This window comes from Athene noctua, chromosome 1, assembly GCF_965140245.1.
Source record: "Athene noctua chromosome 1, bAthNoc1.hap1.1, whole genome shotgun sequence".
Lineage (NCBI taxonomy): Eukaryota > Metazoa > Chordata > Aves > Strigiformes > Strigidae > Athene > Athene noctua.
In genome coordinates this window covers 85619710-85632577 of record NC_134037.1, presented here as the reverse complement: position 1 = coordinate 85632577, position 12868 = coordinate 85619710, and the positions used below count along the sequence as shown (strand labels likewise).

At 42.1% G+C, this 12868-nt stretch overlaps 1 protein-coding gene across 3 annotated transcripts in view; it reads left to right on the top strand.

Moving 5' to 3' along the window:
• The first annotated feature begins 882 nt into the window (after window positions 1-882).
• The window catches only part of NID1 (nidogen 1), a 51675-nt gene continuing 39689 nt past the window's right edge, over window positions 883-12868 (top strand). For all 3 annotated transcript variants that reach the window (XR_012632893.1, XR_012632892.1, XM_074896781.1), the window contains exons 1-5: window positions 883-1098; window positions 8305-8601; window positions 9816-10045; window positions 10677-11104; window positions 12200-12349. Coding sequence is in view for 1 of the 3 variants with exons in the window: in XM_074896781.1 (XP_074752882.1) it covers window positions 883-1098; window positions 8305-8601; window positions 9816-10045; window positions 10677-11104; window positions 12200-12349 (1321 nt within the window). In the remaining 2 variants the exon portion in view is untranslated. The remainder of the gene's footprint in view (window positions 1099-8304; window positions 8602-9815; window positions 10046-10676; window positions 11105-12199; window positions 12350-12868) is intronic.

Here is a 12868-nt window from a genome sequence, read left to right as displayed (position 1 = left end):
AGTAAAAAGCCATGTAAAAAGCATGTGGGTAGCGTGTCAGCTGCCTTCCCTCAGGTAATCTTTCTGCTGTAAACATTCTGTGGAAATATCACTGTGTACACTTTAGTGGACAAGAGTTAATCCTAAACACTGCTGTCTTCACTTGGAAGCTTTAGGAAAAATAGATGAAATACACCCATTCTTCATTTGCTTCCAAAGTGTTTCTTGGGAGCAGGACTAGGCTGTAAAACAAGAAGATGTAATCAGAAAGAATATATGTAGATATCCCACATTTCTGTGTACCTCATCAGTGAGTTTTCATTTACAGATTTTTAAGTTTTATTTTGCAACCAAATGCAGCTCTGACACTGATGGTGTTAATTTATGAAACACATTCCAGTGTATTTCTTCGTTTCCCCCGATAATATAAGCACCTGGTGTGAAAATGATTTCAGAAGACAGCACGGGGTGGTTTCTCGTGGATTTGGGTACTTAGTTTCAGGACGCTAGCCGCCGGCATACCGCAGCTGCTGGAAGAGCCTTGAGATACCGCAGAAACCCGAGTTCCTCACCCCACCGGCCCCACGCTCTCACCCCCAAAGCGGTGGGGGCCCGCCCGCCCCGCGCCCCCCGAGGGACCGTCCCGCGGTGCCGGGGCTACCGCCGCGCCGCTCCCGCAGCCTCGGGGACGGCGGGCGAAGCCCGGAGCCGGCAGCGACCCCCCTGCCCTCCCCTCCTGGCCGTGGGATCGCGCCCCGGGGGGCGCCGGGTGCCTCCCGCCCCCTCGCCCCCCGCGCAGCCATTGGCGGCGGCGCCGCGGCCCGGCCCGGCCGCCCCCCCCCTTCCCCCCGCTGCCCGCGCTTATAGCGGCGGGACGGCGGCGCCGGGCCCGGAGCCGTCGGGATGCGCGTCGCGCCGAGCTGCCCGCGCTGGGCGCTGCTGGCCCTGACCCTGCCCGCCCTGGCGCTGCCCGCCCAGAGGCCGCCGCCGCCGCTGCTGCTGCCGCACGGCGAGGGGCGCGGAGATGCCGCGCTGGATCCCGCGGACGATGCGCGCTCGGCGGCGCTGGAGCTGAGCACCGCGCTGCGCTTCTACGGCGCCACCGTCCGCTCCCTCTACGTGAGTGTGGGGCCGGGAGGGCCAGGGGCCCCGCTCCGGCCGCCGGGGGGCCGGGAGGGCGCTTGGGAGCTCCCCGGGGGGTTCCCCGGCTCTCGCCGTGGTGCTGCCTGGCTTTGGGATGGTGCGCGGGGGGGTGCCTGCGGTCACGTCGGTTGTGTGAGCGCCGTGGTCAGAAGTCGGTCCCAAGAGCTTGGTTGTTCCAGCTGCGTTCAGCCGGGTCGGGGCAGCGTTAATTCCGTGGTGGCGCTGCGGCTGGGGCTGGCGCTTTGCGGTGCCCAGAGGCCGCACGGGGAGGACAGGCGACAGGCGGGTAGGGAGAATGCAGTCCCTTCCCCGGAGTGAACGCCATCCCCGGGCGTTTTCTGTGCTCCCGCACGTAGGCTGTGCGTCCGGCTAAGAAACATCCTCGTCGCGGTGAAACTATGAGTGTTCAAGCAGGAGCCTGGCACGTCCAGGACTTGCACCTCTTAGCACCGAGAGTGCTTGCTGCCCCTTAATCTCTTGGGGGCTCTCATCTGTTCGTTGCTCAAGGGTCTCTCGGGCAAGGAAATCCACAGCCAGGCCCACTGGAGGCTTTGGGCTGCAGGCAGACCTCAGCCACGTGTGCTGCCTCACAGCAGAATCCCCATCCCGGAGTTGTGTGTGCGTGTTTATAGCTAATGGAGGACGTTTAGCATATGAAGGTGGGATTGAAAACAGATTGTCTGAAGCAGGGCTGCTCAAATGTAGCCAGAAGAAAAAAAAAAAAGTTTCAAATGGCAGCATGTCTCCAGAACGCTGCGAGAGTATGGGCTGTTTTATCATTGCCTCTTTTCTCGTGGAGCTTCATCTAGGTTGGCAGTTGAAGATGCTAATGAGCATATTTAGAAAGGTCTTAGTAGGGAAGGCCCAGTGTGTTGAGTGTGTTAATCTGATCAAGTTAAACCCTACCTTCTTGCCCAGATAAACCAATGTGCTTTAGCACCGTGGGTCAAAGATGCAACTCTGAGGACTGATCTACATGGAGACACTTGAGAAAACTAGACCTCCATGTGGCCACAGTCATTAAAAATTTGATGTAGTTCCCATGTGCTTGAGTCTGTTTCATGGCCGTTCACTGAAGATTTAACATGCTTGCTTTACAATGGATTTTATTAATGCTGCCACTTAAGTTGTGCTCTTTTTCATCGTCCGTACTGCCTCTACCACATCCAAAATCCAAAATTTTGAGGGATTCGGGTTATTCCTGTGTGGAAAATGGGTGTTGTTAACTGAGGCTGGCAGTAAAGACAAAGTAATTCACAAGTATTAAGTGGAGTTCAGATTTCAGTCTGACCCTTAGTTCGTTGTCTTGTCTTCCACACTCTAAGTTTGGTCACTGATTAGCCAACCCAAGTAAAAAATACACTTTTTGAAGCACAGACATTTTCTTGAAAGATAGTGGGCTGTGTATCCAGTTACTGAGAAGTAAAGACAAGAAGTAACACGCCAAGTAAGTGACAGAAAGGGGACAGAGTTTTCAAAGAGCAGTAAATTGGTTAACAACATTGGGTTTCTTTAGTTTAATGATCTTGTTACCTGCCCATGCCATAAACCAGGAGTGGTCCTAGTTGGTTTTTTATCTGAAAGAATACCCACGTAGAGGCTATTCCAGAATCACTTTTAGGGCCCTTTCAGCATGATTATTCAGTACTAAGGACGGGTGATTTTTATATAGGCGAAGTCTGATAATGAATGGTATTTCTGTATCAGTCTACATAATATGCAGAGGCTTTTGTCGTGCATTTGATCTGTCACAAGTATTGCAAAACAGAAGCATGTTACAAACTGTAGGGGGTAGGAAAAGGAGAAGTATACCTGTTAAGGAAATGTAATTTCCTTAATAATTGAGCAGTCATAAATGCAGCTTCACAGTACACAGGTTTATTGTATACTGGCAGTGAATGCTTGCTAAGCTCTATGATGTTATTCAGTAAGCAAAATTTACCAAAGTATTGCTAGTTGATAGTAAATATTATCAAGATGATACAATTAACATGTGGTATTGGTAGAAATATATTATTATACATAAAGGAATTCCTGGATCTATATGGTTCATCAGGATAAGCTTATCTTAAGCTTATCTTAATTTTTGAGTGCTTGATTTTTGCAAGTTTTGCCTTCAATCGGTTGAAAATTTATGTGGGTTCTCTATCTTTTCTAATAGTTGAGAAGCTGAGTTTGAGTTAGCTCTACACATGCAGAAAAAGGCAAGGAGCTCTGAGGAACAATTGTTTAGTATCAACTTGTCATAAAGTCCCTGGCAACAAAACTTCTTTTCATAGGCAGAGAGAGAGCTTTTATTTACTATAAGTGGAAACAGACTTTCACATACTGTAATCTTCAATATGGTGTTTTCCTGTGCAAGATCTATAGCACTGAATCCTATCACTAACCCATACTGATCTATTTGTTTTAATAGCACACTTTTATTAAGGCTTTTTCAGGTTACACTAGGGCTTACTGACATGGAAAAGTTAAAGGATTAGGGATTACTTCCTTTTAGGAAAGAATCAGAGTCCTTTAAGGCAAGCTTGGGTCAATTTTTTAATTATTAATTTTATTAACTTCCTAAATTAATAGTTGGTCATGCTTGTATTAGAAAGTTTTGCTGCTTTACATCAACTGGCACTTCATTATATGAATAAATTAAATTTTTCTTGACTCTCTTATTTCAGAAATATTGAAGTTCTCAAAATGCCTAGTCACTGAACAGGGAAAAACGCCTTGTTTGTTTGAAACTTTAGTGTTTATTAAGCACACACAGATACACTTTTCTTTCAATAGAAGTACTTGGTTACTTTGTACTTCCTTCTCCTCATTCGGGTTTTCAGGGTGGACCTAAATAGAGTGTGTGAGATTTGTTCTGCTACAGACCATGAATGTATGTTAAGTATGTGTGTAATCCAGAAGTTTAACATGCTAAAAATACATCTGTGTTAGTTCCTGTCAAGTTAAATACTATTATACCCTAAAAGGAAAGATGTACCATACAGCTGGTCTTTAGACAACGCCCACCTGAGGCCTTTTTTTTTCCCTTTCCCTTTTGACAGGAATGATACCCTAATGAAACCCAGCACTTACCCTGAATTACTTGTCTTTATTTCAGAGTTCACACTTCAACCTATCTGTGTGTCCTTAAAAGGAACAGGGTAAAGTTAAACCGTATCCTTCACCATCTTTTTCAATATGAATATATTGTTAAATCTGAAAACGGAAAGCATTTTTCCCAGTAATGATGTTCTTTCTTTACATTCAGAATCCCTTTGCAGAGTGAGCAGTTTGTGTATTTAATTTCGTTTAATGGCTTGCAAATGTTTTCTGGGTGATTGAGTACTTGCATCCAAACATTCCCTTAACATTTGAAACTGAACTGTTTCATTTATAAACTATGAACAAATGAAAATAGAGTTGAATTTTTGCAAGTCCTTGATAAAATTACTTGTTGCATTTAAGTTTTTAGAAAGATAGGAAATAAACAGTCAGAAGCATGCCCCTTATAGGTGAAAAGAGGAAGGCTAAATGTTAGGTCATTTCTTCTGGTCTCTACTTTGTTCTGTAGTATTAACTAGTCCTGATTGTATTTTCTCTTAGTGTTATTTTAATCTCTGCCATAAATGGGGGACCATGCAGCCGCAAAGTCTGCACACACCAGATCTGATGAAGAGCATGGAATTTGTTTAAAATACTTCAAACACCAGTCATCTCTCACAAGAGGATTTAGAGTGGGAGTAGGGGTGCTTGTGTACAAAAAGTGTAAGCAAGAAGAATGAAGGAAAAAAACCCTTTTAATTTACTCTAAATGTATTACTTTAAAGGTGGACTGCATCTCCTTGTTAAAATGCATTAGCAAGCACGCTGTAACATGCACCATCTTACCTACTGTCTTCCAGTGGTATAGTATAATTGGTGGCTTTTAAATTTTAGGGTAAGTTTTAGCTTTGCTTTACAGGGATACAAGGCGTTTTCTAGTGCATAGATGTTACAGAAGTTCTGGGAACCTTTCTGGACTAGATTTCTGTTGCATGTCTGCCTGTGACTGCAGGGTTTAGACTGGGATAACCCATGCCGTTGTTTTAGTTCCATATTCCTGAAATTCATAGTTCACCTTAGGATCTGTGGCCACTGTTAAGTCACAAATGATTAGAGGAAAAATGATGACAATATTCAGCTTCTCTTCCCCCTTTCTAACATGACCTGTGTTCCCATCATGCTTGTGAAGATTATATACTGCCTATATATCTTAGATATACTGTTCATGCATAAAGTCAACTTCCCATTTTTTCACATGATCTTAACTTTGGTATTTTTCACTGTAGCAGCTAGTGAAATTATACATCTGCAGGCAATACAGTCAGCATATGTCAAGCCATTTAAAAAGTAAATTCTAATATACTATGTGAACTATTTGCTAAATTTAGTTCATTGTTCATGCTACCCATTCTCCAGTTATGTACCAAGCTGACTGACCTGCCTGTGGCAGAGGGCATGCTCTGACCCCCTGGGTAGCCAAAGGAGGGTTCAAGATACAGGTGTTGTATATGAAGGGGTGATTTGTAGCAGGAGTTCCTGCACTACACTTCTTCTCATTTGCTGTATGTGGCAGTAGCAATGGTGGTCTGGATTTTAAAAGATGTTGCCAAGATATATGTAGCCAACAGCCCTGACAGTCTTGCACAGACGGCAGTTTCTCTGTGCTTTGAAGAATATATGTAGCCCAGACCTCCTTGTTTCCAAAGGTATACAGTAGAAAAGGGGAAGAAAAGTTTGGAGACAATGAGAACGATCAGAGACAGGGAACAGCTCTTATGTAGGAAATGAATGAATAGACTGGGGGTCTTCATTCTGGAGGAGAAATTAAATAGGAGGAGAAACTGGGTAGGATTTCACTCGTTCCAATACAAAAACTAGGGGCCGTCAAATGAAGCCAGGACCCAGACTGAAAAGAAACAAAGTAGGAGAGACCTCAGGGTATGAGTCACAGATCTGTGGAATTCCTTTCTAAAGGATTTTGTGGATGCATAAAGTTTATAGGTGTTGAAGGGAAGACTTAACAAATACATGAAGGAAATCCACTGAGGGTGAATAAATAGTCAAACCTCAGGGAATCCCTTGAGCTGAATGTGGTCAGAGGCCAGTCGGAGGAGTACGTGCATGTCCTTTTCTTGTTCTGCTGAATCCGTAAGATAGCAGGTACAGCTGGGGACAGGCTACTGGGCTAGGTGGCCTTGCAGTCTGAGTCACGGTGGCCATTGTGACCCTCTTCCACACATTTATAAAGATTGCGTACTGTTGTGAGCATCCTGACCATGTGAAAACATCCAGCAGCACTTTGTTCTTGGACTTGTAAGAATCCCTATGAGTGAGATGAATCTGTAGGAGATTGCAGTTTTAGTTTCATAGCTTGTGGTGCCAGTTTTGGGACCTCTGGCCCTTTTTGAGTTATCTGCGTGTGCAGCAGCAGCTCTAGAATGGCGAGTGTCTGGCTGCCTGCAGGTAGTCAGATGTGTCCTGTTATCAGGTAGTCAGACCAAATACTTGGAAAAATCAATACTTGGCTGCTTCATACCATGCCGTACACATCTGGAAGAAGGGCCCATGACAAAAAGCTGAGTGTGAGCAGTTTATGCACTGCCTCAAGTCCTGATGCCCATAGTATTGCTTGCTGTTTCTGTGTAGTGTGAGGATTAGCTCTGGTTTGCCAAGGGAATTTGGCCATCACACTTGGACATGTCCTAGCATCTACCTGTATGTGTGTATTTATTTCATTTTTAGTTAGAGGTGGTTGGCTGCAAGTCATCATCTCACTGACCAGTTAAATCTCGCTGGACCAGTATGTATGCATTTTCAGACCAAGAGTTTTACTTATATAAAGTTATATAAAAGTTAATGCTCTTTTTTTTTTTGTTTGTTTGGTTTGTTGTTTTTTTTTTTTTCAAGTAACAGAGCCAGTTTACCATAGGACAGTGTCAGGGTACTTAGCTATAAGGGAATTTACAGGGTGGCCTGTATCTGCTACAGAAATTCTGTCTCCTAGCCACTGTAGCCTCTGGTACAGGAGTAGTGCTCACAGCATATCTTAAGAGTGAGCAGCAGCTTGTTGCAGTCAGCCTCGCATAGTAGCAGAGAAGTTCCTAGGAGGATGGTTGTAGTGAAGTAAAATGAAAATTGAAGCAGTCCTGGCCAGGCAAAGAGAAATCTGTACATCTTCCCAGAAGTCTTTCACCCGAGCTATTACAGTATTTAAGCGTGGAGCAGTTTTTTGGGTGGATTATGTGTAGATCAGTTCTTTGCTCAGAAGTTCTATCAGCTTCTGAGGCAGTGCTGTACTAGGAGTGAAAGCTCAGATGACCCATTTGCATCCTGACTCCCTAACCAGGTTTTCATGGGAATGACATAGCCTATTGTGTCATGACTTACATGTGTGTGTGAGAGAGACAAGACAGGGCTGTTCAATTTCTCCTGCCTGCACCCCCCCCCCCCCCTTTTTTTTTTTTTTTTTTTTTTACCATTGACATCAGACTTTCTTAGGCATGGACAGCTTTCTAAACTGTCCAGATGAAGTATCCTCCTCCTCTGCCTTCACGGTAGAAGTCCAGATTGCCAGGGGGCATGCTATGACTTTGGTACAGAGTCTGCTCTGCTTTATGCCAGGTAAGAATCTAACACGCTGGTTAACTTAAAAAGTAACTGTTGAAAATACTTGCTTGATCCTTACCAATCCCCAGTCATGCTATTGTAAAACTGCTCTTCAGAGGACTAACAGCTGAAAGGTTTTGGTCATCTGGGAGTCTCTACACACAACTCTTGGGAGACTCACGGAGGGGTTGTGCTGGGTCTTGGTCTGAGAAAGACCTGGAAACTTGTGAAATGTGGTGGCTATGTATATCTTTATTAGAAGAGGCAATAAGTGTCTAAAATTGAAATAGCCAAAATCTTTATCTAGGGAAAAAAGGTTGGTTTATCCATAAAGTAGACTTCTGGTTTTGTGCAGCTGAAATCTCAGGACTCCTGACGTGGGATACAAAACAAAAACTTGAAAAAAATAAGTTACTTAACAAATACAAGGCTGACTTTTGACTCAGTTTCTTTTGGAAATGCAATGAAAATATTATGGTCTAGAGCACATGGGTGTGCGAGACCGCCATATGAACAGTATCTCTCTTATAATTTCCACCTTTTTATTAGGTTGCCACTAATGGGATTATTGCAGTGAATGAACCTTCAAGTGAAGAAAAATACCTTGGTCAATTCCCAGTTAGTTTTGGGGCTATCGCTCCTTTTATGGCTGACCTGGACACAACAGATGGACGTGGAAATGTGTATTACAGAGAAGATTCATCCTCAGATGTCTTGCAACTTGCATCAGACTATATAAAACAAGGTTTTCCTGAGACTACTTTTGATCCCAGCAGTGTTGTCATTGTTACCTGGAAGCTCGTGGCTCCTTACCAGGCACCAGGAGATCATGCTTTGGAAGAAAAGGTGAATGTTAGAGCTTTAAGACATGTTGGGCACATCTTCAGCTGAAGAGTCACACCATAACCTGTTGGTTTGAAAGCCTGAATTCCTTTGTGTTTAAATGAATCCAGTTAAGAATGTATTTTATTGTTGAAAAAAGGTTGTAGCAAAATAGAAGTTTCCAGAATTTTTACTTGATTTTTATTTTACAGTATTTTACTTGTTCAGAAGAAAATGCTTGAATCTGCATAGCTGATTTCTTTGTATTCCCTGACAATTCTTACTGTGATTGTTCAGTCTGATGTGGTAATAACTGAAACGGTAGGATATCCTGTCCTCCATCTGTGCAATATAATCCAGTTTGCTTACATTTTTCAATAGACTCTTAAGCCATTTTGGCATGAAACGATCTAAAATCTGATAGGTATATGGACTAACAGGGACTTCAGATTGTGAATTCCTTTTGGACAGATTACATTGCATTCACAAAAAGCTTATGCTTTGTAGCTAGTATTGAATGAAGAAGCAATTAGAGGTTATTTTTTTGTATTACTTGCAAACCGTTTTCCCTTTGTAAGACGGTTAGGTACTATCCTGCAAAGATATGTAACTTTATGCACCATAATTACCCCAGCTGATGAGCCTGCTCACAGTGTGTAAAGTTGAGAACATTACCACAGCTTAGCAAATCTTATTTTGTCAAAGATTAATTTCTTGTACCTAATGTGACACAACCATTGTGTTCACAATAATGATTCTGCACACTGGTAGCAACAAGTAGCTAATGTCTGAGGTGCTGTACTGATGATTCCTACAGTGTGTAGGAGTGCTCCTACACGAAAAGACATTTGCTGCAACATGACTCTTCCTTAAATAATCTGTTTACAGAATTTTTCTATTTAGTCTAGCACATCACCTTTTTTTTTTTTAAAGGAAATTACATAACAACCTATGCACATTATAGCACTTAGAACTGTTATGTTTTAGGCAGCCTCTCTGGCTATTTCCTAACAGATTTCACTTACCTTTGATAATGCTTTCTTTTTAATGTTTATGCATGCTAAAGCTGAAACTACCTTAGTGAATGTGGTGGTTTGCATAATATTGATTTCTCCTAGGAAGTACATGATCCATTATGTGTGATGGACATTCTGACTTTGAGTTTTAAAAAAATGTTATTCTGTTGTCTGTCTTGACTATTTTTCCATGATTAAATGGATGTTAAATTTTTTCCACAGAGAAACACATTCCAGGCTGTTTTAGCCTCTTCTGACTCCAGTTCCTATGCTATTTTCCTTTACCCAGAAGATAGTTTGCAGTTCTATAGTACATACTCCAAGAACGGTGATGAAAAGATTCCCGCTATGGTTGGCTTTAGTCAAGCCTCCACAAACTACTACTTCTGGGAAAACCCAGGATCCTACAATGTCATTGCTAATGATGAAGAAAGCATCAGAAACCTGCACAAGTATGCTTTTTTATTTGTTTAAACTCCTCAAGAAAACATCAAGAAGTTCCATGTTTTTAATTGTAGCATGAGTCAATGAGAACTAATAAGATCCCATTAGTCATTGCATGAGAAATCACAAAGTCTGCCACTGATAAATATCCACCCTCTTGAGGAATAGGAGGTCTTTGGTCTAATTTGCCAAAAGTCCATACATAGTTCCATTGTCACTGGTAGGAACTGCTGTATACTTAACCCTTCTAAATATAGGACCACTTAAGACTTTAACTCTTCATGGTCTATCCTGGGCAGTCTTTTTTTTGAGTAAGAAGGAAAGGGAATGAGTTAGAAGGTTCTGGTAAGTGTTAGAAATATCTTTGTGGCCCAGATATATCCTTCTCTTTCATCACTTTGGAGACAAGAAGGCTAGAAATTCTGAAGAGAGCTCTAGGTGTGAAGAAAAAGTGCTACCCAAACTGTGAGGGGTGTTTTATAGCTGAATAAACTGTACCGGTAGATAAGTATGGAGATAAGATAATTCATCAGTTTTGTCCTGACATTTCTCAGTGAAGGATAACATTTTTTGTAGGCTAGAAATATCACACAACTTGTGCTTGATCATTTTGATTTGTCATATGCTTCTCTTTGATAGAAGCAGCAATGCTGGGAAACAGGGTGTCTGGGTCTTCGAGATTGGTAGCTCATCTGACAGTATTGTGCCTGCCAAGATCAGCAACATTCTGGAGAGCCTGGAGTCCAGTGAACAAGACCAGGAGATGACTTCAAAACCATTTATGTCAGACTATGGCTCCACTGAAATAAGACAGCAGTACGTCACCAGTAGTACAGACAGCACAGAAGAGGATCAGCACCACGTTACATATAGTGTTCCTCAGCTAGCTGCAGAAGACTTTCTGAGTTCATACCAAGATGTAACAGGAACACCTTCAACTGAGTCTTTTTACAGTCATCAAGATTTCCCAACAGCAAAAGCTCCACCCCGCCAGTTCCACGTTCAGCAGTTCCCCCCACAGCAACCCCAAGTCATAGATGTGGAAGAATTTGATGAAACTGGTATAGGTAAGGTCTTTTGTACAGTTTGAGTACTTCTGAGATGGTTAGACTGCAAAAAGACAGAGGCATGCAAGAAATTGAACTACCAAAGGAATAACCTGTTTCCTTCTCACTTATATCTGACAGTCTGAACACATTTAATAAGTTTGTGTTATTCATTGGAGCAGTTAACTTGGATGTCACCTCAGATTCAGATCTCATCAGTCTAGTAAACTTGTGCCCTGGTCACTCTCACAGGAAAGCACATTTACAGTGTGTCTGTGGAACCTGAATCTCCCCTAAGGAAAGCTTCCTGTGGGGATAATTGTATTCCTAAGGCTGGTGCATTCTTAGTGGCAACTGATCTCCCCTTCTCTTTTGCCCAGGGCTGTTAAATGTATGATCTTAAGTTTAATAGCTGCATTAGGTAGCTGTACCTGGTAAGGACTTTATGATCGGTTCTACTGAAACCTAGCTTATTTTCCTTTCAGAGATGTGTTACTGAATACAGATGATTTAACAAAGGTTGGGAATCATAACTGTTGTAAAAGTTGTTGGCTAGGGTTTCATGGCCTTAAATTTTACAAGGGTGGGATTAGCGACTCAACTTCTGAGAAAGCATTTGTAGAAAACTCAGAACAGTGTGACTGACTGCCCAGATGTTAATTGCTTCTTGAAGCAGAGGTGAGAATTGCTATCTCCATGAAATAAAAGGGTAAACTGATTAGGATTACAGGGTGCATCAGCTGGTACATGGTCCTGGGTATCGTACTGATGGGTTTTGTTCTGAGGTTGAAAAGGCTTCTTTTTGTTTTGATTTGGGAACAAGGACAGGTTAAAATTATTGTGTATTTAGTTCTGCCAAGACATCTTAACCAATCTGTATTAACACAGACTTGCTGAAGTCAACGGAATTAAACAGTTTCCTAACATCTGAAGCCCTGATGTTTTCTGCAAAATAGTAGACTTACTTGCAGATTGCAAGGTTAGCAAAAATCAATTGTGATTCTTTTGTTTTCGTTAAAGAGAAGTTAGTCAAGAGACATTTTTAAACTAAACCAGGGATATGTGAATACTGTTGTAACTACATGCAGTGTAAGTGTCTGGTCTTATTTTCTACAGTGTTTCGCTACCACACAGACATCCAACAGACCTGTGCTAACAACCGCCACCAGTGCTCTGTTCATGCTATTTGCAAAGATTATCCCAATGGATTTTGCTGCAGTTGTATTGCTGGTTACAAAGGAAATGGCAGACAATGCGTAGCAGAAGGTAACTTTTTTGAAAATTAGGTACATATGCAGTATTTGCACATGGCTTTCTTGAAGGAGATGACCTGTTTTCAGTACCAAAAAAGATGGGATTAAGTACTTCTTGAAAGACTATACACTGACATGTATTGAAAGGTATTTTAAGAAGTGAGCTATATTTTCTGGCATGGATTTTTTTGAATGGAGCAAATTATTTTAGGTGGTCAATTGTATGCATTATGCATTTTAACTTGACTTTCTAGAAAAAGTAAACTCTTGCATAACTGGCATAATTTATTAGATAGAGTAACATCCAGTGTTTATTGCTGGAATCAATCATGTAGTTCTAACATGTTATAATTTTATTTGGTCCCCACTCTAGAAATGGACAGTTCAAAGGGGATGAACAAATTAACTTTGATCATCAATCTAAAGAGCATGGCTCCTCTTTGTCTGACCCTTAAGCTTCTTTACTAAAGAGCTAATCTGGCAGATTTTTGTTAGATACCCATTTAAACTTTGTTCCTGTGTAAAATCCATA